Source organism: Diadema setosum, chromosome 1, assembly GCF_964275005.1.
Source record: "Diadema setosum chromosome 1, eeDiaSeto1, whole genome shotgun sequence".
NCBI lineage: Eukaryota > Metazoa > Echinodermata > Echinoidea > Diadematoida > Diadematidae > Diadema > Diadema setosum.
Genome location: NC_092685.1, coordinates 5,733,622 through 5,756,156, shown reverse-complemented (window position 1 = coordinate 5,756,156; position 22,535 = coordinate 5,733,622). Strand labels below are relative to the sequence as shown.

General features: G+C 37.4%; 1 protein-coding gene across 1 annotated transcript in view; it reads right to left on the bottom strand.

Annotated features, from left to right (window-relative positions):
* Positions 1–1,764: 1,764 nt before the first annotated feature.
* The window catches only part of LOC140246992 (serine/threonine-protein phosphatase 4 regulatory subunit 4-like), a 64,240-nt gene continuing 43,469 nt past the window's right edge, over positions 1,765–22,535 (bottom strand). Inside the window, exons 13-25 of the mRNA XM_072326299.1 lie at positions 21,999–22,076; positions 21,629–21,712; positions 17,680–17,862; positions 17,226–17,331; positions 16,661–16,808; positions 15,748–15,892; positions 14,697–14,738; positions 13,836–14,091; positions 12,023–12,118; positions 8,393–8,537; positions 3,907–4,007; positions 2,835–2,922; positions 1,765–2,125 (exon numbers count right to left, since the gene is read on the bottom strand). Coding sequence (XP_072182400.1) covers positions 2,098–2,125; positions 2,835–2,922; positions 3,907–4,007; positions 8,393–8,537; positions 12,023–12,118; positions 13,836–14,091; positions 14,697–14,738; positions 15,748–15,892; positions 16,661–16,808; positions 17,226–17,331; positions 17,680–17,862; positions 21,629–21,712; positions 21,999–22,076 — 1,500 coding nt within the window. The 3' untranslated portion in view covers positions 1,765–2,097. The remainder of the gene's footprint in view (positions 2,126–2,834; positions 2,923–3,906; positions 4,008–8,392; positions 8,538–12,022; positions 12,119–13,835; positions 14,092–14,696; positions 14,739–15,747; positions 15,893–16,660; positions 16,809–17,225; positions 17,332–17,679; positions 17,863–21,628; positions 21,713–21,998; positions 22,077–22,535) is intronic.

Genomic DNA, 22,535 nt, shown 5'->3' with positions numbered 1-22,535 from the left:
CTCAGGTTCGTAGACAATAGGATCAATCCTATGAAAAAGTATCAGCCAGGACTAATTCTACCCAAATGGGACGCGACATCAATATCCTAATACGACAAATTTTTGGCCACTTATGGAACTGATACTCTTGCTTCTAAATCTTCTGTTCAGTTACTCAGGTGTAATCTACTTCATGTGCTCTGAGAAACATGGCTCCTTCTCTCGAGAACAGTGCAATTCTACATCCTTCCCTTCCTAGATTTAATCTGGGCAATGTTTGTCGTTGCACATCTGGACTGTCGCCCCATATGCCACTGCCTACACACACACACACACTGAGGATATCTAGCAAGTACAAGGAACCTAGAGGATATTGTCCAATGGGGCGAATCAACACGGAAACCTCAAAAGGAGATTTATAGTCAAAAGTGGAATATTGATGTTTCTCATTGCTAAAATTACTGTCCAGAGGGTTTTTTTTGTTAGTTTGTTTGACCTGGAATGGTATTCTGTATTTTTCCTTTCGTTTGGTTTGATCCATGACTACTTTTGGCAGAACCTATCCATCTAAACTAACTTTGCCGTAGTATATAATTTCTTCAATTCAGTGTGCTTATTTCATGCATAAACTGTCATGAAACACAGTATGTGCAAAATAAGAGTTTTGACATTTCTATCCAATTTGCCAACAGAGAACAGAGTTTGTGTACATTGGCACATAATCTGGTATTTCAAGTGTATGCTGCAGGCTCCAACACATTATCCACGTTTACTCAAAACCACAAAATATACTGAATATAGGGGGAAAAAATGGTCACCATAGTGACTCTATTCATTGAATACAATTGCTCATCAACTGCTGATAAAAAAAAGAAAAAAAACAGTATAATCATGAGTGGAATAAATGTATGACTATAATAATTCACTGTAAGAATGATCACAGAGTTGATCCTCATCTCCTGTACCCACAGCATTCACAGAATATCAACACATAATGTCACTAAATTAGATCTTGAGATGGGGAAACCAAAACTACTGGGATATCAACTTTTGAATAAAGTACTACTAAGATCTAGAATACCAATTAAAGTAAATCTTTGGACAGGAAAAAAAAAAATAAAAAGAAACAGAACATCACCCCAGATTATGTGAGAGGGTATTGACCCATACTGTCATGCAGCTATAGGATTCTGCTTTACTCCTTGTTATCACCTGGACAAGCAGTCATAAAGAACTGACAAACACTGTAACTAAGCCTACGGAAGGGCCGAGACTTCATTGGTCTCAACCCATACACTACCAGTACTAGCAATCATCAGCAAATCAGTGTCACCAATGGCACCAGGCACTGTCAAACAAGAGACTCTGATATACACTCTGTTTTAATACAGGAGAAATGTGTGCCAATTTCAATATGTAAGGCTTTCCACAGTTCACTTGTACATGTATCAAAATATAAGCGCTCTTTCTAGAAAGGCCACGTAATCTCACCAAAGGGAAAAGGATGGGAAGATCACACTTCTGTATGCAACTATTTGCAAGAGACTGAATACCATTTTCTAAAACTTTGGCAGTATAATATGAATCACAGAGAGAACAACAATGACATCAAAATTCAATAAAAACATCATCATGTCCACTTTCGATCACCATTTTCCATCCATTCTTGACAAAACCATACCATTCCTGTCCAGATGACAGAGCATGCTTCTTTGGAGTTCAATACATGCACAACTGTCTTTATCAAACAAACAAAAATATCTATGATAATAATAATAATAAAAAAAAAATCATAAACAATTCCTCTCCACTGGGACAAGCTACTTCCCAGCTTCACCCGTGCCTCGCCATATGGAATCTTTCATCTGTTTCCACTTTGTCTGCATTACATCATATATCGTTTACACATGTCTTTGGGGGATTTCCCATCATCCAGAATGGGGGATTTCCCATCATCTAGGATGAAGGATGTAAACCAGCTGATTCATGTCAATTGTTTCCACCTGTCACATGGCACACAGAGCTTTGACGTTTTTCCCTTTGTGCCCGAATCTGCTCCTTCCAGAATCATGTCAGAATGTTACTAGCTCCTACAACATTTCCCTTTTGGCTTCTACATCAGGTTTTATGTGTTGACGTCTTTCTCCTGAATGAAAAGGAAAGCACATGAACACTTATAAAATGTACACAGTATTGTATGAATCATAAAGTTGTTGAATTACGAATGACTGCTAAATGGGAAAATAATATAATCCTAAAAATACATGTTCCATAGATAGTTTCTTTGCGTTTTTGTTATAAACATATATACACTTTAGCTTGTTACATTATATGGCATCATATTGTGGTTTGATTCAACACAGGGGACATTTCATCTTCCTCAGTGTCCCATTCCCCAATAAAACCCAACAGCTTCCTGGTCTTTATACATTCCACAACAAGAACAACACTTACACAAAGACCCAAATATCAACACCCAAATATAAATACAAATAACAAAGTCAAAATATGACAATGAAATAAATGTCTTGTGACAGATTTCACACAGTCAAACTTTGATGTACTGTACAAAAGGAAATTTTGCATGAGTAATTTTTCCTGTTCAGTTTGGTGAAATAAATTTCGCATGTTCTTAATTCTGTGGATCCACAGAGATGAAATATTATCATGTATTAAAAGCAAAACATACATGCCTTTTTATTTTTGCACTTTGTTTCATGTCCTGCGAAAATTTCCACACTGCAAAAATCTCTACTGCAGTATTGGGTAGTTTGCAATTGGGCTTCTCTGCACTGGTACTAACTATCTAAGAAGCTCACACATGCATGAAACTATTGATGAGAGGCAGCACTTACGTTCTCGAAGTGGAGGACGATGTCAGAGATGATGAGCTGGAACGAGAACTGGTCGAACTCGTGGACGACGCCGAGCCCTTGCGAGATTCTGAGCAAACAGAGCACAATAGCAACACTTTGGGGATCAACCATGATTGCTGTACGTGACCTCATACTAAACAACAAGTCATAGCAGACTTGGTAATTGGCACTCCATAACAAATTGGAACAGTTCTCAGCACATGGAAACTGTGCTTGAACTTTATATGAATTATACCATTACTACACAGTCATCCATAGATTTCAGCTCCTACTACTTTCAGAATATATCCATGCCCTAAGACCCTGGGGCAATAATTGCATGTGTGGAACCTTATTGATTCATCTTTTTAATTTTCATTCACTGCTTACTTTCCTTTCTCACTGGAAAGAGGAAATGAATATTACGATTTGACCACTCCTCAAGACAAGCAGGTATACTGATCATGTGCTGTAAGTAGTAACAGCATCTTCCCTGATGCAGATGAACCAGTTCCTGGCATCTTCCTGTAATGCAACACACCTTACTTTTTTTTTTCTTTTTTTTTTCTTTTTGTTGCAATGGAAAAGCAGAATCTAAATCAAATATGAATATTGATTATGTGTTAATGAATATATCATATACTCTTTTTTTGGTTGTATTCTTGAAAATTTCTGTAAGTTCACTGTCATCTGCAAATAAACCAAACACTAAAACACTGCCTCCTCAGCCTCCCAATACAGAAACGCAATCCACTCTCATCTCTAAGGAAGGGAATCATAAAGTTTGTTTCTTGAAATGAGATAATGCTTTAATACTCCTCATTCTGCCTCAGCCATTCTCTATTATGAATTTGACCAGACATGATATTCTCTTTCAAGTCCCCATTTGCAAAATTTTATGCTTACGAAATACATGGCACATTCACTGCACACACACACACACACACACACACACACACACACACAAATTGCCTTAAGTTGTTTAATGTAACTATTCATTCAGTTCACTGTGAGCTGTTGTTTCTCTTTCTCAGTGAAATGTAAGAACATCTTCCTAGGTTGTAGTTCATACCTGACCTCGTAGAGACATGCCCTCCACTGCTGGCCCGCTTGGCTGCACTGCTGGCTGTATGGGACACCACCGAGCTACTGTATTCCACTACTTTATTAGTCCTGGCAACAAAAAGGGGAAAACAAAATACATTAACAAATTGACCAGTGAATATTTATACATGAATGAATACTTACATGCTCACTCACATGAATGACTTTGCAAGTTTTATAAGAAATGCAATGAACAGTAGGCAACACAAGAAAGAACAAAATGAAAAAACCAAGTTGACAAACAAATTAACAACAACAAAAAAAGGAAAGCAGAATATTCAACAGCAAAGTCAAGTGATACAGACACGTTTTGCCCTGCAGATTCTACATGCACATGGTTGCTGAGTATTTAAAAGTACCTAACACTAAATTCAATAGTTTCCATTCATTTGGAAGACCATGAATCATTTTGATATTGCGGCTAAATTCCATGAATCAAACACTGTTATCCAGTCAATTTGGCATTCTTTCTGTAAAAGTAATGCAATATGACTCAAACATTGCATTACTGCTCGGCTGAAATTTGCTCATGTCCATTTCTGAAAATTACCATAATCTCTCAATTACAACCATCAAAGAAGAAACAACAACAACAAATATCTCATATCACTGAAGTCAGACAAAACTCTTCATGTAACATACTACTAATGTGATGTACCTTCAAGGAATAGCATACATGTGACATTTATTCAGGACTTGTTAAAGAAAAAGAAAACAATGTTAGTATAATTATGTATCTGTACATACATGACCAAGGAGCAAAGCTAAAATACTGGAACTTCAAACTAACAATGTCATGCTTTTTAACATAAAAAAAAAAAAAAAAAAAAAAAAATCAAGCAAACAAAATGGCACTGGATTTCAAAGATACCAATGCCGTAAAAACTTTTTTTTCGCAGTTGAATAACTCTGATGCATGGTAAAGTCATGTAAACAAACACAGCAAAGTTCAATCACATCAAACTTGTGACAAGCACCTTTAATATTTCCTTCTATGTAAGCGTAAGTGTATGTACACATGCTACACATTAGCAGATTGTTGTGAAAATGCTTTGATCCTACTGTGGTCTCATAAGATAACCCATTACCAGACCTCGCTATCTTTCTTACTGAAAAACAGGAAAGATTTGGCTCAAAAGTACAAAAGAAAGTGCAGTTCCCACAGGAGTGTGTAGTAAAATTATCAAGGAAAGTAGGAAATTCCTATTGAAACAAGAGCTGGGAATGGTCAAATTTCAGATTCTTCCCTCCAAATTACAAATGGTCGGGAGGCTTGCATTACCACTGTGACTGTAATCATACTTGGTCAAGAAATAACAAAATTAGTTGAGCATTTCAATTCCAGAATGAACTTAGATTTTCTCACAAAATAATTGAATGAAAAAAAGATAATATTATCATTTAAAATGGTGGAAAACAAATAGGATCATTATCAAATTTACACAGATAAGGTCAAGAAAGGGTTTTTAAATTGTGAGAAGGAGATAAACGATGGCAAAGGGTCACTGAATCTCATGGGATATGTCCTTAATATACTCAAGAGTTAATCTGGATACTTGCAGCTCTCTGTATTCAAATTGGGAAGTTTGTTTGTGTCTTTGTTTTTCAGTGAGTTTGGTCTTTGCTGACTATTTCAAGAGAAATGGAAGGAAGTGTTGAATATCAACCTAAAACATGCCATGAACCATAACTCAATGTACATGGGTACAGTGTACATGTAAACAAGTGCAATCAGTGTTAGAAGTAGTAGCAGGCTTTTTGACCACCAGTACTTGAATGCTGACAGTTGAATTTGCTTCCATACATATCATTGCCTAATACTAGTAAAATAATGTCCACGGGTATGCATCACACACTCACACATACAAATAACATGGTCACTTTGCAGTGATATAGAATCACACCTAATTTGTCACAAATAAGCCAAGTTGTGAGTGCATAACATTCTGACATCATACTGACAGTATATCACTCTCAAACTCACTGCAGAGGGGGAAAAAATCAGTGAACTTTGGTGAAAGGAATGTTACCAGCACATCAGAAATGTTGACATGTAGCCATTATCTCATAGGGAGACACAATTTCGCTATGCTCACAGTTCAGAAAGATTTGCTGGAAATGTTATTAGTCTTTTGTGTAAGTGCTGAAAGAGCACTTTCAAAATTTTGTTGTAATAAAGATTTAATCTTTGATATACAGCAACACCTCTTCATTAAATATTTCTTTTAAAGAACTACAATAAATACCAAAATCCATCTAACTTTTAGTGACAGAAGCACGGAGCTCAATTTTCCTTCATAATGTAGCATTTGTATCATAATATCTAATTCACTCAGTTCATTACATAAAAAAAAAAAAAAAAAATGCTCTATATTCTGAAAACTATAAACTGTTGATTACCGGGTTAAATGATGGTAATTCCAGGTTAAAGAACAACAAAACACTAGTTCCTGTGTTACAGGTAACTGGCAAATGAAAAATTCAAAACAAAGCTATATAGAATAGAACGGATAATCAGATCAGTTGCATAATATGCCAGTGCAGGTGCAATCAAAAACACAGTGAGTATGCTGGATGGTGAAAGGCCTCTTCATAGGCAAAACACAAAATCTGTTTGAAGACGATAACACAGCAAAGCAACAACAAAGCTGTAAAGTGTCAAATGCAGGGGAAATAAATGAAGAGGGTGGGGGGAGAGGAAATGTAGAAACCTTGAGGAGGCGTTCCTCATCATCGTAGTGACGAGCAACCCATCAGAACCAGACCTAGACCGACTGGAGTGGACAAACAGATAGGCCAGCACAAGCAAGCAAACAAGCAAGCGGGCAATTCAAATGTGGCAGTTGTCAAATCAACACCGCACACGATGGACGATTGATGTGTGGGAGGGGATGAGCGGAGGAGGAAGAGGAGGAAGAGGAGGAGGAGAGGGTGGAGAAAACAAGAAGAACACAAACAAACATGGTGAAGTACACTCAAACACTATTACAGAGGTTTGAATAACATTTGACATACACAAACTTTCAGTTCAGAAGGTAGGCATTTAAAGTGGATATCAAGAAATTTCATGATTTCTGTTTTTCTCCAAAGTTCAGAAGTACCAGACAGAAATTTACAGTTAAGCAGAAAGGTCAGAGTCCGTGGTTTTATTTAACTCTATACACAATGCACACCTTCACACTTACATGAATACACACATAGTCATAGTCTCAACATTAATGTGAATCCTATCATCTTTTGTTCTCATTCCTTTCACTATTCTTCAAAGCTAAGCCAAGCATGATCATTTAATGGCAGTTGTCTGAAAGCCAGAATTTCTCTTTCAATAAATCTCATGCAAAACTTGTATGTTTATTCGTGACAATATCTTAAAAAGCATCCAAATTCAAACTCACTTCTCCTAACTGCCATGAAACGAGAATCAGTAAGCAAGACATGAGCAACATAGTATTACCATGCTGTTGTAATCAGTCATCTCTTAATGTCAGTACAGTTGGAATGTGTACCAAAACTATTCTACTTCTTGCTCAAAAGCTTGAAGACTGGACAGATACATGCAGCACCACAGAATGAAAAACAAAGTGGTCATTACGCATGCAGTTCAGTTTCATTCACAGCTTGGTGGTACAGTAAGCGTTGTCTTGCACTGACGAATATTACACTGTGTGCATTTTGAAGCAGAATGGGTTCATAAATTTTGCATGTCTCATTTATCATGCTAGCTTTCCTCAAGCCATAATCAAAAATCACATCTCATTTTTATTTTTCTTCGTAAAGTCACTTGTTACTCCGAGTCCTCCACAGATAACTAACATACACACATACACACACCCACAAAGGCAAAAACATATTGTTGCTTAAAATACCTTGTTGCTCTTGTTGTGTCAATAGCCATAAGCTTTGGTACAGCCTGCACTAAACTGCACATAATCCCAGTTAGGCAACCAGAAGGGTACATGATGCTCTTGCTCTATACATGTCCTTCAACTTTCCATGAATGTTCAAACATTTCAGCATATCAGCATACCCAATATGCCTCTTCTGTTAGTGTGTATATCCATTCTTCAATACCATATGTTATTTTCACGTACAAATATTTTCACAAATGAGCTGGTCACAGACATTTTTGCAAGATGCTGTTTTTGTGAGTTGACACCAAGGCTATGAAGTGCACTAGTAGTCTAGTGCATGGCTAGTGCATGGCGACATTTTCGCGTGTTGTTAAATTTGTGGTCCAACAATGATTCAGGAAATTTGCAAAAATCAAACCCTTGCAAAAATAACAGCTTATACAAGTCATGCTGGAGGTATCATGACACCAATGAATCATCAATTATAGCCATAATTGGTCCACTTTTATTCAAGTCTACTATCTGGAGCCAAATTTGCTTGTAATGCTCAATTCATTGTCATCATTTTCATCATCATCACCATTGCAGTTGACCTCTCCTCACCTGATACTGGTCTTGACATTGTTGTTGGCCTCCCGCTGTAGGGGCGATGTCTTCCCCGCCCGGCTGCTCCTCGATGGGGGTGCAGAGGAGGCCTGCTCCGCCGCTGCAGTGCTCTTCTGGGCCTTCTGGGCCTTATGAGATGCAGCTGTAGGGGACACGCAGCAGAATAGATGGGGGAACAGAAATGGGGGCATTAGAAAAAGATTATCTTATGCAGCATGATGTGATAGCACAAACTGGCACTTCAGAATAGATTCATAGTGAGTGTGCAAATGGTCAGCAGCAAACTGCAAAAAGGGGAGTGGTAAGACAGGAGGTATACAAAATCACTGTGTACATCTTTACATCAGTACAGCTGTCTCATACATACCTTCAGAAGTCATCAACAGCATAATTCCTCAATCTACACTTTTCAACAACAAAAAATAACAAAATGCAGCTAAAAAAAAAAGCAGTAAAAATAGAATGAATAAATGCTACTATACTATTTATTATTATGCTCTCTGGTGTCTGTACTTCCCTTCCTCCTTGTTAAGGCTTTGACTAATCACTGACAAGATTATCTCATTTTTGTTGTTTTGACCACATGAACAACTCAAGATATGAATGGTTTATGATTCATTTGATAAACTGAAGTGTATCTAAACATCATCTAAAAATCATGGAAATACAGTACCCGTAATGCATGGTTAAGAAATGAAATCTCTACAGTAATGGTAGTCCTATAAGAGTAGTTTGTAGTTTACATGTGATAAACCGGTTGGTGCTACGTGTTGGTAAGACCCACATTTCCCTTATATCATACTCGTCATTTTTAGATTCATTATGTACATGCATGGCTGCCAACATTCTTATCTCAAGGTCAGGGAGGTTCTAAAGACTGATCAGGGAGATGCTTGGGTGCATGGCATGCATCTCAATAGGCTAAAAATAGTTCTCAAATTGAGGGAGACTTTTACTTTCTTTTGTTAACAAAATGATGAAATATCAAAGTTTTCAGGGAGCCTCCTGCAGATAACAGGAGACTTGGCAACTCTGTAGATATGTTAGATTTTTTTTTCTTCTTTTATTAGAACTTACAGACAAACAACGAACATAAAAGAAAAAGATGAGGGCAAATAAACTAAACTGAATCATAGAGAAAGATCAATGTCTGACAAATGATATCATGAAATATACTTGTACATTTTCATTCATACACATAACCAACTGAAACAATTATATGAAAAAATATTAAGGAAACTACTAGGAACATCTGGGAAATATCCATGGAATATGTGATGCACATGACAATATACATAGTGTGTATTCTAATAGTCGATTCTAATGTTAATGAAAATCTTAAATTACAAAAGCAATGTCCTCATAATTAATATTATGAAAGTAGATGTACCTAACAAAATACTAAAAATCTGGTATAAAATATTTCTCTTTCTTTTTCTCTTTTCTTATACATAAAATATTGACACAATTGTCCACATATAGGTTTCAATCAACAGACACACTGAAATGTAAAATTGCTCCTTCGCCCGCCCTTTATATTTCTATGAAATTTTATGTGTGCAGAAATTGCGAAGTAAATCTGAATTCACTGTGCATCAGTTTGATGAGGACAATATAATCTTATTTCCCTCTATACAATATCACAAGATGCTCAATGTAGAAGTACATGTAAGGATTACATGAATCTTACACTGAGTTATGATCATTAGACACTTTAATTTGATGAATATTAGACTAAGTTATGATCATTATGTGGATACTGTATGAATTGTGATTCACAGGGTGCATCTGATAGCTATATGATAGAGATATTTGCACTGCCAATTACAATAAACAAAAAGAATTCAATACAAATTGCAAAACATGCACATGCAAATACTAGAACTCCACTGTATGACTGTGCATCTGTGTATGTGTGTGTGAGAGAGAAAGAGAGAGAGAGAGTGTGTGGGCTGTGCAAGTATGTGAGTGCCTTTGCTAGATGATATGAAAGTGAGTCTGAAAAAAAAAAAAAAAAAAAAAAGGAAAATGAACATGCCTAATCTCCTTTTTGTTTTCTCGATGATGTAAATTACTTTACATTATCACTGAGTTTCATGAGAATATCTGTGAAATGTCCAATGTAAGTTATTCCACACTAGCTAGGTAGATACGCTTTGGTCGTAATGTTATCATTCCGGACAGCACACTTTTGACCACAGAGAGTTAAATCTGCCCATATAATCTTTAAAAACTCTTGTTTCTATAACACAGCAAAATGCTAACCCTTGAACTCTTCACGCAGATTGAATTTTTTGTGCGATAAGCATTGTTCTGTCATTACCTATGCTTCTCACAGAGATAAACAAGATAAAGGTATCTGAAACTTTCAAGAATATCACAAAACTATAGAAACATCGGTAACACACACATAAAAAAAATAGACTACACTACAGGTAATACATTAGATGTGACAAATATTTGGAATGTGACAAGGTACTGAATGAAGTTAATATCAAACATTAATACAAATGAAATATATTTCTCAAGGTGAAGGAATGAACAAATAAGAAGAGGACACATGAGAAGATTAAAGCTGGAAGTAACTTACTTTTTCCTGCTTTAAACCAACCAACCAAGCGGGAGAGAGACAAAGTCAGGTATTAATACATACAAAGGTCAACAAACCACCTCAGATTCTTTCAAGTGCATGCTGGTAACTGATAGTACACTTTAGAAGATCAAAAATTTATTACTAAAACATATCTCGCCCACATGAATTCAATTTTATGGTCACCTCAATGCATGACTGCAGCACCATTTGTGTATTATGTTGTACCAAGAATTATGAGAGCTTTACATTTTCACGACGCGGATGTTCAGAGGATAAAAACTTGTTCCGCACACAGGCAAACTTATATCAAAATCTATCTTGCACCGTCTGAGTTTTCACGATCGGTTCTGGGCCATCTTAGCTTCTGCTCAAAGTCATGATGCAGAGAGCTACTTGATGCAATGACCATATGGGGTTGCCATTTTACTTTGTAGAGGCTGCATCTTCATGTAATCTTAAGCCATTTTGCAACACGACACAGAGAGAAAGGATAACGGCCAATGCAATCATCGTCTAAACGTCCGCGTCTCAAATCTAAAGCTCCCTACTGATGTTCACTGATAATCTTTTACGCACTAGAAAGCAAATTATGTTAACATAAACTTTCAGATTCCTTTTTCACATAAATTATTGAATAGCAAGCTAAATTACTTCAATTACTTTACTTTACTTGAATTACTCTACTTCAAAAATTACCTTACTTCAGCTCTCTTGGTTTCAAAAACCTTCTCCCCACACTGTACTGAGATATCAAAACTCACCTTACATCATATTTACAGTGTGAAACACAATAGATATTGCATAAAATATATACAAATATAATCGATAAATGACATTTCACTTTATTCTTCAAACATGCATGCATTCATACGTGAGATTTGTGTTTGGTGTAGTTTCTTAGGGCTTACTAACAGGAAAGGCTATCAATTAGATTCATATCCACTGGCTTACAATTTTTGTCTATGTATAGGATTCAGAAAGCCCCCTCTGTAAGTCACTGACAGTAAAAGGTACTAGAACGAGGAGACCCCTACCTCTCATGGCAGTGTGCATAGGGGGCCCATTGGGTGAGGATGAGCCACGGGTACGGGAGGACAGGCTAGCTTGTCTACCACTGCTGCTTTTAGCCACTGCAAAAAGGAGGAGGAGGAGGAGGAGAGAGACACACACTCACAGCACACCCCATGCATTGTTACTACATAGTATGATTAGAAACCATCAGCTTCCGGGACCAGTCTGTGCATAGTTCACCCAAAGTCAAGAGGAGAGCCACGAGAAATCATACATTTTGGACAAACACGATGTGAGAAAACAAACATATTCTCAATTTCATCTCTCCGTCACCGAAATAAAGGAAAAGAAAGGGAAGAAAACTGCTCTGAACCAACCAAATGGGAGTGTATGGTATATTTCATCATTCATGTCACCTCTCTAAACACGAACTTCAGGAGGGTTACATGCACAGAAAGGTCCAATGGTCTGCAGAGCCTTACAACACTGCAGCAACCATGGAATGAGAAGCATTTTCATTTCCATTCTGACTGTTTCACTACAAACTTACCCAATAAGCACTAAGCATGTCACTAGAGTAACTGTCTTCTCAGAAGGGAACTACTAATATGAATACAGTATTTTTCTGGTTTTCCTATGATTAATTGGCTGAAACTAAATGTAATTCAACTAAAACTAAATGTATTTCAACTTGGGGTACGGATGTCATGGAAATAAAGGAGCTATAATTCAAAAATCTGTGTTTTATGAACATTTTGGTGGCTTTTTGCACAACCATCAACAAATGAGTCTTGAAAATTCACAAATACAACCCAAAATATATTTTCAGTTCAGTTTTTGCATAATTTTGCAGGTAAATTTTTGTAGAGAAACAGCGTTAAGTTTCAATCAGCCATCTTCGCAGGCTAATTCACCTCTCTACAAATATGAACATCATCTCTCAAGTTAGTTATGTGGCTGCAGATATTCAGTCTACATGATAAAACTGCCCTAAAAACAACAATGAACAAGTTTCTTCTAACTTGTGAAAATGAAACTATCCTCAAGTGAAAATAAGAAAAACAATATAGAATTAGAAGTCAGATAAATATAATGTAAGCATGGCATAAAAAATTCAATACCACATGCAACATGCAAGATTCAAAAGACTTCATTAGATTAACCTTGTTATGGTCACCATGTGATTTATGATTACACAAAGAGTTGTACATGAGATCAAACAGGTATAGAAAAAAAGGTTAATCTATTAGATATGTTCTGTAGCACCAAAGAAAATAAAGGACTTATTCATGACAGATTATTTCTAAATCTATCTTGCTTTGCAGCACTTTCCATACCTCAAAAAAGAGGCAGTATTCTAGCTATCAACTCAAGCTGTCAACTCAAAAGAAGAGCAGAGTCTACTGTATATTGTGAACTGCTGTCAAACTACAGATTCCATTTCTAGAGTCTACACTACAAAACTGTTGGACCAATTTAGTAATCATTCCTTGCTAATTGATTGACTTAGGCTTTTTCCTAAAGAAGGGGATAAAGTTGCATTCAACAAGCTCTGATCTGGCTGTCATTTTCTACAAGTTTCTTGAGAGAAAGAAAGTACACACTTTAACCACATCATCAGTTGAGAGCCAGAAGGGTGTGTAGCTATTCAACATTAATGCCTTTCTGCTTTTCAACTGATGACAAGCAAACTATGCAGAAAACAATATTCAAGATTGTACAAGTTAACTCTTACTTTCAATGTCTCACAGCAAAGGAGAAAAGAGTTAAAAGGATTATTGAAAAGGTATGATCCATTCACAAAGCAACCTTGTATCCCTGCAACCCAAGACTCACCTTTCCTAGATGAGTTGGTTGATGGGGACGAGGTGGATGCTGAGGAGGAGTTTGCCAGGCTCGGTGAGCCCCTGTCCACTTTTGTCTCCTTCTCCAGCTTCTTCTTCTCCGAGTGTCGGGTGGAGCCCTTCTCCTTCGATCCCTTCTCCATCCCGTCGTCGGCATTCCTCTTCTCCGCCTCGATCATGGACCGCTCCTCTGCCTCCTTCTTCCGGTCTTGCTGGTCGTCGTCATAGTACTGAGACATGCTGCTTAGCTGAAAATGAATCATGATTGGGTTTAAATACAGTATGCAAAACCTTAAGAGAACCATTTGAACACAAAGCCCGCCTTTCAATAAAGGCCACTCTATATGACACTCTTGACTGCTAATTACAGACAGGCATGCATGTATATCCATGATATACGCAAACACACAGACTAGCCATTCACTTGCAAATATTATAAAAACATACAATCACATCACTTTAATCTCAACTGAATTCAGATAACAACATGTAGCTGTTGAAATCAGAGGTAAGACTAATGCTTGTCATATTTTCACCACTTTCCACTACTGACTTATGAGAATAAGTCAACACTAATAAAAACTGAGCCACTTAACTACTTTTCGCCAATTCCGTTCGGCATATTCTTTTTGTCATGCTTCAATTAGAATATTACCTGTTTTAATTTAGAGTGATGGGACTAAACCCTTTCTGATTTACCATTACTGCCACAACCCAACAACAAACTCATACAGAAATATATATCAGGACTGCCTGACAGAGACTATTAAGAGACTACACAGCAAGCATCTCACCACACACTGCCCTGCAATCTCAACAACAAACTTATTGATGCCGAAGTTTAACAACTTACTGATTCAACCTGAACCTGTATCCTGTCCAATTCAAAGACAGCCTGTAAGGAGAATAGGCAGAGATAGACTTTCATTAACACTGTTGCAATGCTGACACAGTGTACTCTCGTTATAATTAACACAGTTATAACAAAATTTCATTACAAAGTAAAAATTCAGGTTTCAAAGTTATCACGTTTATATCCTTTACACACTTTATAAGTTGGCTATAACAAAATTTACATATAGATTATGAAAGAAAACTGCTGGTTCTGAGGACTTTGTTATAACAGGAGTCGCCTGTAACTGTAATCAAAACTTCCCCTCTATTCATATTTGAATGGGAACCTGTAAAGAGGTTTTCTAGACATAAACATGGAAATAAAACCTAAGAAAACAAGAGTTGAAAACATTTATCTTAAGGAACAAAATTAATGCCTTAAGAACCTTTGGGATAGTGGCGGTAAAACATAATGGAGAGAGAATCTTTGACAATATAAGTACTTTCATCTTTGCAAACATTTACTTTAAATCGCAATGTGATATACCAAGTCATTACAAATATAAGATACCAGTGAAAAGTTTATTGCATTATTGCAATATATCATAACTTCTAAAACTTCAATATCTGTCACATATCACACGCATGACACAAACTGCATCCCTAAAATAATATTCCTTTGCCTTGCAAACTTTGTGGCACAGGATGATTAATTGCACTCTTGTATAAAAATTGCCTTTCCCCATGGCTTAGATGTCTAGTTTGTTTGTTTGTCTGTCTGTTTGCTTGTTTGTGGGGCACAAGTTGAGGGCAGCAAAACTTGTATCAGAAAGTGTACCTACAGTATGTACAAGACAGGCACTATGAGTTGGAGCAGTTTGTAATGCACCATATATATTTCTCTCTTTTTTTCTCCTCTTTTTTTTTTTTTTTTTTTTGGTTGAGGAGAAGAAGGGCACAAGGAGCATGTGGGAAGAGGAGATGAAAAAGATTGAAGGAGATAGCAATAGGGGAAAGAAAAAGGAGTAAAATTTGGCTGGTGGGTAAAAAGGTGAGCTGGCTTCCTCCACCTGTCTGATGGCAGCATCAACATCCTTGTCCTTCTCAGATGACAGCAGCTTCCTGACCACCATCTCTAGGGCCTGCAAGTTCTCCCGGTCTCCGGGGAGCTTCATCTGATTCTTGATCATCGGCAGGATGGTGCACATCCGTAACCTAGGCAACCAAAGGAGGATGGGTGGGGGAGGGGGGCAAAAAATGAGAACAGATCGTGAGTGTTCCTGAAAAACAGCAAATGGGTTGTTGTGGAGGAGTCTTTTCAGAAGTATTTGGATGGTAGCCATCTCTTCTTCTTTTTTTTTCCTTTGAGAAGAAGGGGAAAGCCAAGCAAAGAATATTGAGTCATAGAAAGAAATGTACAGGAATTGAGCTATTGTGCATCATCCTTGTGTATTACTAGAAGTCACATTTAGATAGGCTGATTTGCAACAACAATTTTACAACTTACCATAAATGTTTGTGGGTGTGTTTTTGTGCAGCACAAGCACAAGTGTGATAACACAATTTCAGCTGCACACAATGTATGGTGTTGAGTAACACACAGCTTGTGATAACATAGTTTCAGGTGCAAACACTATTATGGTGTCTGCTACACATAATGGAAGTCTGCCTTGGGCAACATGTACTCATTTCAGTTTGTTTTGTCAATTTTTCTGCTACTACGGAATTATGTTTTTTTCTTGAAGGGTGATATCAGTAAAAATACAAGATCGCATTGCTAACCAGTCATATGTCAATTAAGAGATTATGAGGTACCCAGTATATGATTAATATCAAACACAGAACTCTCTTTTGTCCATGGAGTCTAGTCTTGGAGAGTCTAGACAAAAGGTTACATGGGGTGTAACAAGTTTCATAGAGGGTATCATGTTCTTCCTTTGACCACGCCTAGTGACATTATGAATCCTCATCACTTGGATTCACCTGATGTTGGGGACTGGGTCTGAGGCAAGGTCCATAAGAGATTCCATGAAGAACTCCTTGAAGAATGCCTTGGAGAACATCTCCATGACGATGACGCAGACGTCGATGAATAACTTGCGGTAGCGACTGCTCTTACTCCTACAACACTCTGCAAAGGTGCAAGAAGACACATGGCAATTTTAGCCTTGAATAGCTGACTAATCACGTCAGATGAGATACAGCTACAGCACTGAAAGTGAAATGACAGAGGTACAAAGCCCCCAAAATGGGAATTCAAAGCTCCTTGAACCTGATCATATCAATCACGGGTGGCAATCATGTTGATATCTATTTGCTTCATGTTAAGTTGTCTTCACATTCATTCATCTGTCTGTCAATGATTCATAATTCTCTAAATTCAACCAAGGTGCAAATACTTCACTCAATCAGAGGAAAACAATGACTGGCTTCAATTCCACTTATGCATACGTGCAAATTCATCGATGTTTATTGTAAATGGCTCCTGACGCTATCAGTTTTTCTGTGCTCGATGGCACAAGTCAATTTCCAGTCGCATGGAACTTACCTTGTATTAGCCTGTTGCACATGTCTTGCCTGTGATCCAGCTTTCTGCAGTTTCTCATGAACACACATAATGTCCTGGCTGCGGCATGCTGAATTGGCAAGGCCCACTGCAAGTTTGCACATTTCACATATCAAAATTGATCAATGCCATCAGAGATATTTTAATAAGGAAGGCATTCAATAACAATGCAGACATAGGGGAAGAGGAGAAAATGAGATAAATGAGATGTGATGGATTATCCTCATGTAAACTCACCTGTGTACATTACAAATAATAACCCTACTTGAAACACAATAACACTTCTTGAAACACTATTAAACATAAATGGCTATCTTGTCTGATTGAAATGGACTGCTCAGTATCTGATGCAGAATCCTGGCACACACCGCCTCATATTTTGCATGTATCAATCAACGTCACAGATGACAAAAACCAATGCTAAGCGGGTACTCACATGGGAGGTGACGTACTTGAAGACTAGTGGCACAAACTTGGAATGGATCTGCTCGCTGGTGAGGCACTTTGGAAGGCAAGCAAACTTCTCAAGGACAGCGACGTGGAGCCTCCAATTCCTGGAGGATGCCGCACGGCTCTCAGCAGCCAAGATGGAAGGGATAAGGTCAGACAGACCAGTAACCTGTGTTGAGGGGAGTGGATGGATGGATGGATGGATGGATGGATGGATGGATGGATGGATGGATGGATGGATGGAGTCATTGGTAGCATTAGGGAAGAGCAACAGACGAGTTTGACAGGAAGAGATCAATATTGACTCCTGTCATTTTTTTATTGGATCAAGATCAGATAGAGCTAGAGGTCCTGTTCAATGCCACAGAATAGCTTAAGGCACAGCCACTATAATATTATAAGTTTACACAGAGCTACACTCTGCTGCACATTTTGTTTGATATACATCAGATGATAAATGTCATATGATTAAGCAAATAATAGATACATAAACACCTGCAGATTTAACACCCTCTGTATTTTTTTCCCTGATCCCTAGCAATCACATTGTAATTGGTTTTGTGTGTCACAAGCTCAATAAAGTACACATCTAATCTTGATTTCATAGGAAGCTTGACAAAGTGCTGTTTGATGAGTTGATATTCATTAGCCACATCATCAGCCATTCTGCACGATTATTTTTATTAGCATCCTCCTAAAAACATACTGCTCTAAAGACAAACTCCTATACGAAAAATGAAACTTTCAGAGACGATTGTAATAAATCACAGTGAAAAAAAGGCACAAGAATATAGAAACAACAGTCAAACACCGTTGCTTTGATGTGATAAACAATGTGGATTTTTTTCCAACCCAGCTTCAAGTAATTGGCATCACTTATCATGTGTCATGAATATGAATAACTTCTTCTGTTCCAAAAGTGGTCATAATGACTTCACTTTACCTACAAAAGCATAGGTGATTCTGCACACACATACAAACAAAGAAAAAACTGCAACAATGTTTTTCAGATTTATAAGGAATGGCATTCAATGCAGAGCAAACTCAAACTTTTAACCAAATAACATTTTACTTTTCATGCACACATATTTTTTGATCATGTGGTTCACCTAGTTTAATGCTTTGAACACAAATAGTTTACAAAATTCGAATTATGTTATCTTTTATTAAGAATGACCTGCAAGTATTGAATGAGATGAATATGACAACTTAAGACAATTACCTTACCAAAACGATAAATGTCATGTGAGCTTGAACAATGAATTATGACCTACTTCTTGGTGGACGTGTCTGAAATCATAGAATGAGTCGCAATGTCTACAGATGTCTAATTCTCTGCCGAACTGGTTCATAAATAGATGAATGAAGGTATGAGGCTGAAAGCAACTCTTGTTCATGAGCACTTTGATGAAGCAAAAATGGGTTCTGATGCTGATTTGATGTGCTCTTGTGCAATGATAGCTCATACCTTACAGTCAAGTCATGGCTGTCATTTGCAGTTTGCTTATAGAAATGTGATTGTTTTCCTCTGCAAAAACTGCGCTAGATACAGTATGCGTTAAAGGTTTGAAAAAAATTGATGAATATATACATATTTCCAGTTTCAAAACAAGACATGAAGTGTCTATAGTAAACATCTCTGCTGCACATGTATGCCACTGTTTAACCAACATCTTCTGGTGATTTCATGGAATAGCAAATATGGGCTACAACCTGTGAGCACTGCCATGTTGTTATACTACTGTCAATAAACTATGATGGCATGTCAGTCTCCATAGATATCCAAATGTTCATGAATATTGTTATTAAATGGAAACTCCACTCCATGTTTACATTGACACCATAAGAAAGAGCTTAGTCCAACAAACAAATTAAATAAACTTTTCACTTCTCAATTATTTTCTCATTCATCTAGTTCTATTCTTTTTGCAGATGGACATGAAATGGAGTTTCATTAATACAGCCATCTCCTCTCAGAATATCTCTCTTGCATTCCAAGGATTTCTGTATCAGCAGGCTAAATGTAGCTATATAGAAATCAAAGCAATTATCAGTCCCACAAAAAACAAACACACATACACACTAAAACAAATCTACGTATCATAAACAAAACCATGTCCAAAAGGGAGCAGCACGCCTCTAAGCAACCCAGCCTTACTTACAAAGAAAACTATGCCATATGAAGCAATATTTTAATTGTCACTGCAGCAGCTAAATGACCATACACATACATACTCACTCACAAACACACACACACACACACCAAGAAAATAAATGCAAAACAAAACAAAAAGGCATGTCAGGAAAAATAGACAGCAAACTAATGCCGAATGCATGAAAGACGCAAAACGGGTCTACCGCTAAAGTAAATGCCGTATCGCTGTGCATGCTACGAAATATGGGACAGATGAAATTCTCTTACCCTCCGATAGGGAAAAATGGCAATGTTTATCATCTGAGGAAGATATGACAGATCATACAACAAAAACTCACATGTAAATAAAATCATAGAGGATGCAAAGGGCATATGAAAACACCTCTCCACCCGTAAAAGACCATCAATTACTTTTTAGCATAAAGAAATGATGCAAATCATTGACTACAGCTTTAAAATTATCAAGAGTTTGAAAGGAAAACAAGATAGCGATTACTTTCTCTACAAGGTAGGGCCTATCAGTGTTGAAAGGACATGGAAGAAGGATTTCAGGATATTGTCGAGGACATGGCCATAAATTCATGGCCATGTTGTGTAGATCTGACAAGAAAATGTGAGAGGGTGTCATTTTGCTCAGATATTTTGATTTAGCTTTGGCACAAGGGTCACATTATCCAACTCACATGTAATACTGGCAAAGGCATAGGCCAGACCAACTATCAAGACAGTGACATTGGTGGTGAATCTTCTCCCAAAATCAACTACTATCAACTTAATGCAACTAGTGTAAATCTCTGCACTATTTCTTACATAAACCTGTTGTAGAGGCAAAACTATAAAGATAATATTCTGTCCCTTACAAAGGCTGAGTCCAAAGAACTAAAGGCATTTTATTTTTCTTTTATTTTTGTGTCATTTTGTTTTTTGTGTAACTTGTGATCAGAATCTTCAGCAAGTCGTTAATAATTGCTAGGGGCACTTTTCAGAATAAATTCCTTTGTTTCGTCACAAACTGATGAGCCATTGTTTCTGGGAACTTGGAGTGCCATGTGCTAACCTTAAGGGGAATTATGGCATCTGGGAGATAATAGGTCAAATTGCAATCTTCTGCAGACTAAGGAAAGAGAGAGAGACAGGCTACAGGAAGGTTGACAACCATCACATCCTCAGAATAGATGGGACAAGTATAAAGTAAAGAGATATATCTGACAGGAAGTGGGAAGAAACACATGACTCTTGGTTTTCTATGGAGGTGTGACACTCATACAGTCAGTGGAAATTGGTGACCACACAGGACGATCCGATGATTACGGTGGGTGAAGGAGGATCTGAGTCCAACATAACAACAGTGACTGACCATTCCAGATTGGCATTCAGGATCTTAAGGCAGTAAAACCCTCATAGCCAAATTTTAGCAGATTGGAACAATGTTTGCTTTATCTGTATCTACAGTATCTATCATTAAACAACTGGCACCAGAATGACATTTGTGCATGCCATGAGTAGACTATTAGGAATGCTTTTAATGCAGGACTGTGAAGACACGCACATGCAAGAGAAGCTTTCTACTGTCTATCTGAAGAAATACACTGTAGGTGTGGTAGCATATTGTTGTGATTGTTCATAGATTGCCCATAGGTTTAGCATAAAGAAAACACAGGTGTTCAGAAACGGGTCTTAAGACAGAAGCCAGGTTGTATTTCAGAAGTGTGAATGGGGTTGAAAATGAAACTTTTTTTTGGAAGGAGAAAGTTTCCAAGGGGCAGCAAATCGTTCATACCTTGTTGTCATTGTGATGGCTTGCGCTGGCTTTGGAGAAGGCTGTCAAGGTCTCGGGGAGGTGTGACACAACACCCTGTACAACCTGGCAAAGGTGGTATGGAGAAAAAGGGAATCCATCACAGCATACCTTTGTGACGAGAGAAAGCTGTCACACATATGACACCATTAAAATTTGACTTCTATTTCAATGACTTCTACACCAGTTTGGAATAAAGCAAGAAGCAAAACATAAAACGAGGGCTGACAGACCTACATGACTCTACTTGAGAGCAAAGTCATTTTTAAATCAATTCAGGTAATACTAATTTCATAGACATGTTATATCAAGTCTCTTGTAAGATGAGATGAAAATATCGAGAGATCCATACCTGTAAGCTGTCATCCTTCAGCAAGCTAACCAGCTCACCGTGGATACAGGATACTGTGTTTCCTAGGAGATGAGCAACCTGCAGATCATAGATCAAAGGAAAAGAGTTGAGATGTTAAAAGGATGTTTCACAGACCTCCCAACCTTTCTGACAGATCAAATAGGGATGATTTGGCTAATAAGTAGAAAAATAAATAGCAGTTCTCATAGGAGTGCATACTAAAATTATCAAGAAAATTAGAAAACTCCTATTGAGACAAGAGCTGAGAATGGTAAAAATTCAGATTCATTCCTCCAAATTCAGAATGGTTGGGAGGGCTAGTTTCATAGTACTAGTAGCAGCAGTAGCAGAAGTAGTAGTAATAGTAGTAGCAGCAGTAGTAGCAGTAGTAGTTGTAGTAGCAGTGCAGTAATAGTAGCAATAGCAGTAGTAGTAGTAGTACTGGAGGTAGTAGTAGTAGTAGTAGTCGTAGCAGCAGCAGCAGTACTAGTAAAGATAAAACAGCATTCTAATGGCTAAACTGCATTTTACTGATCA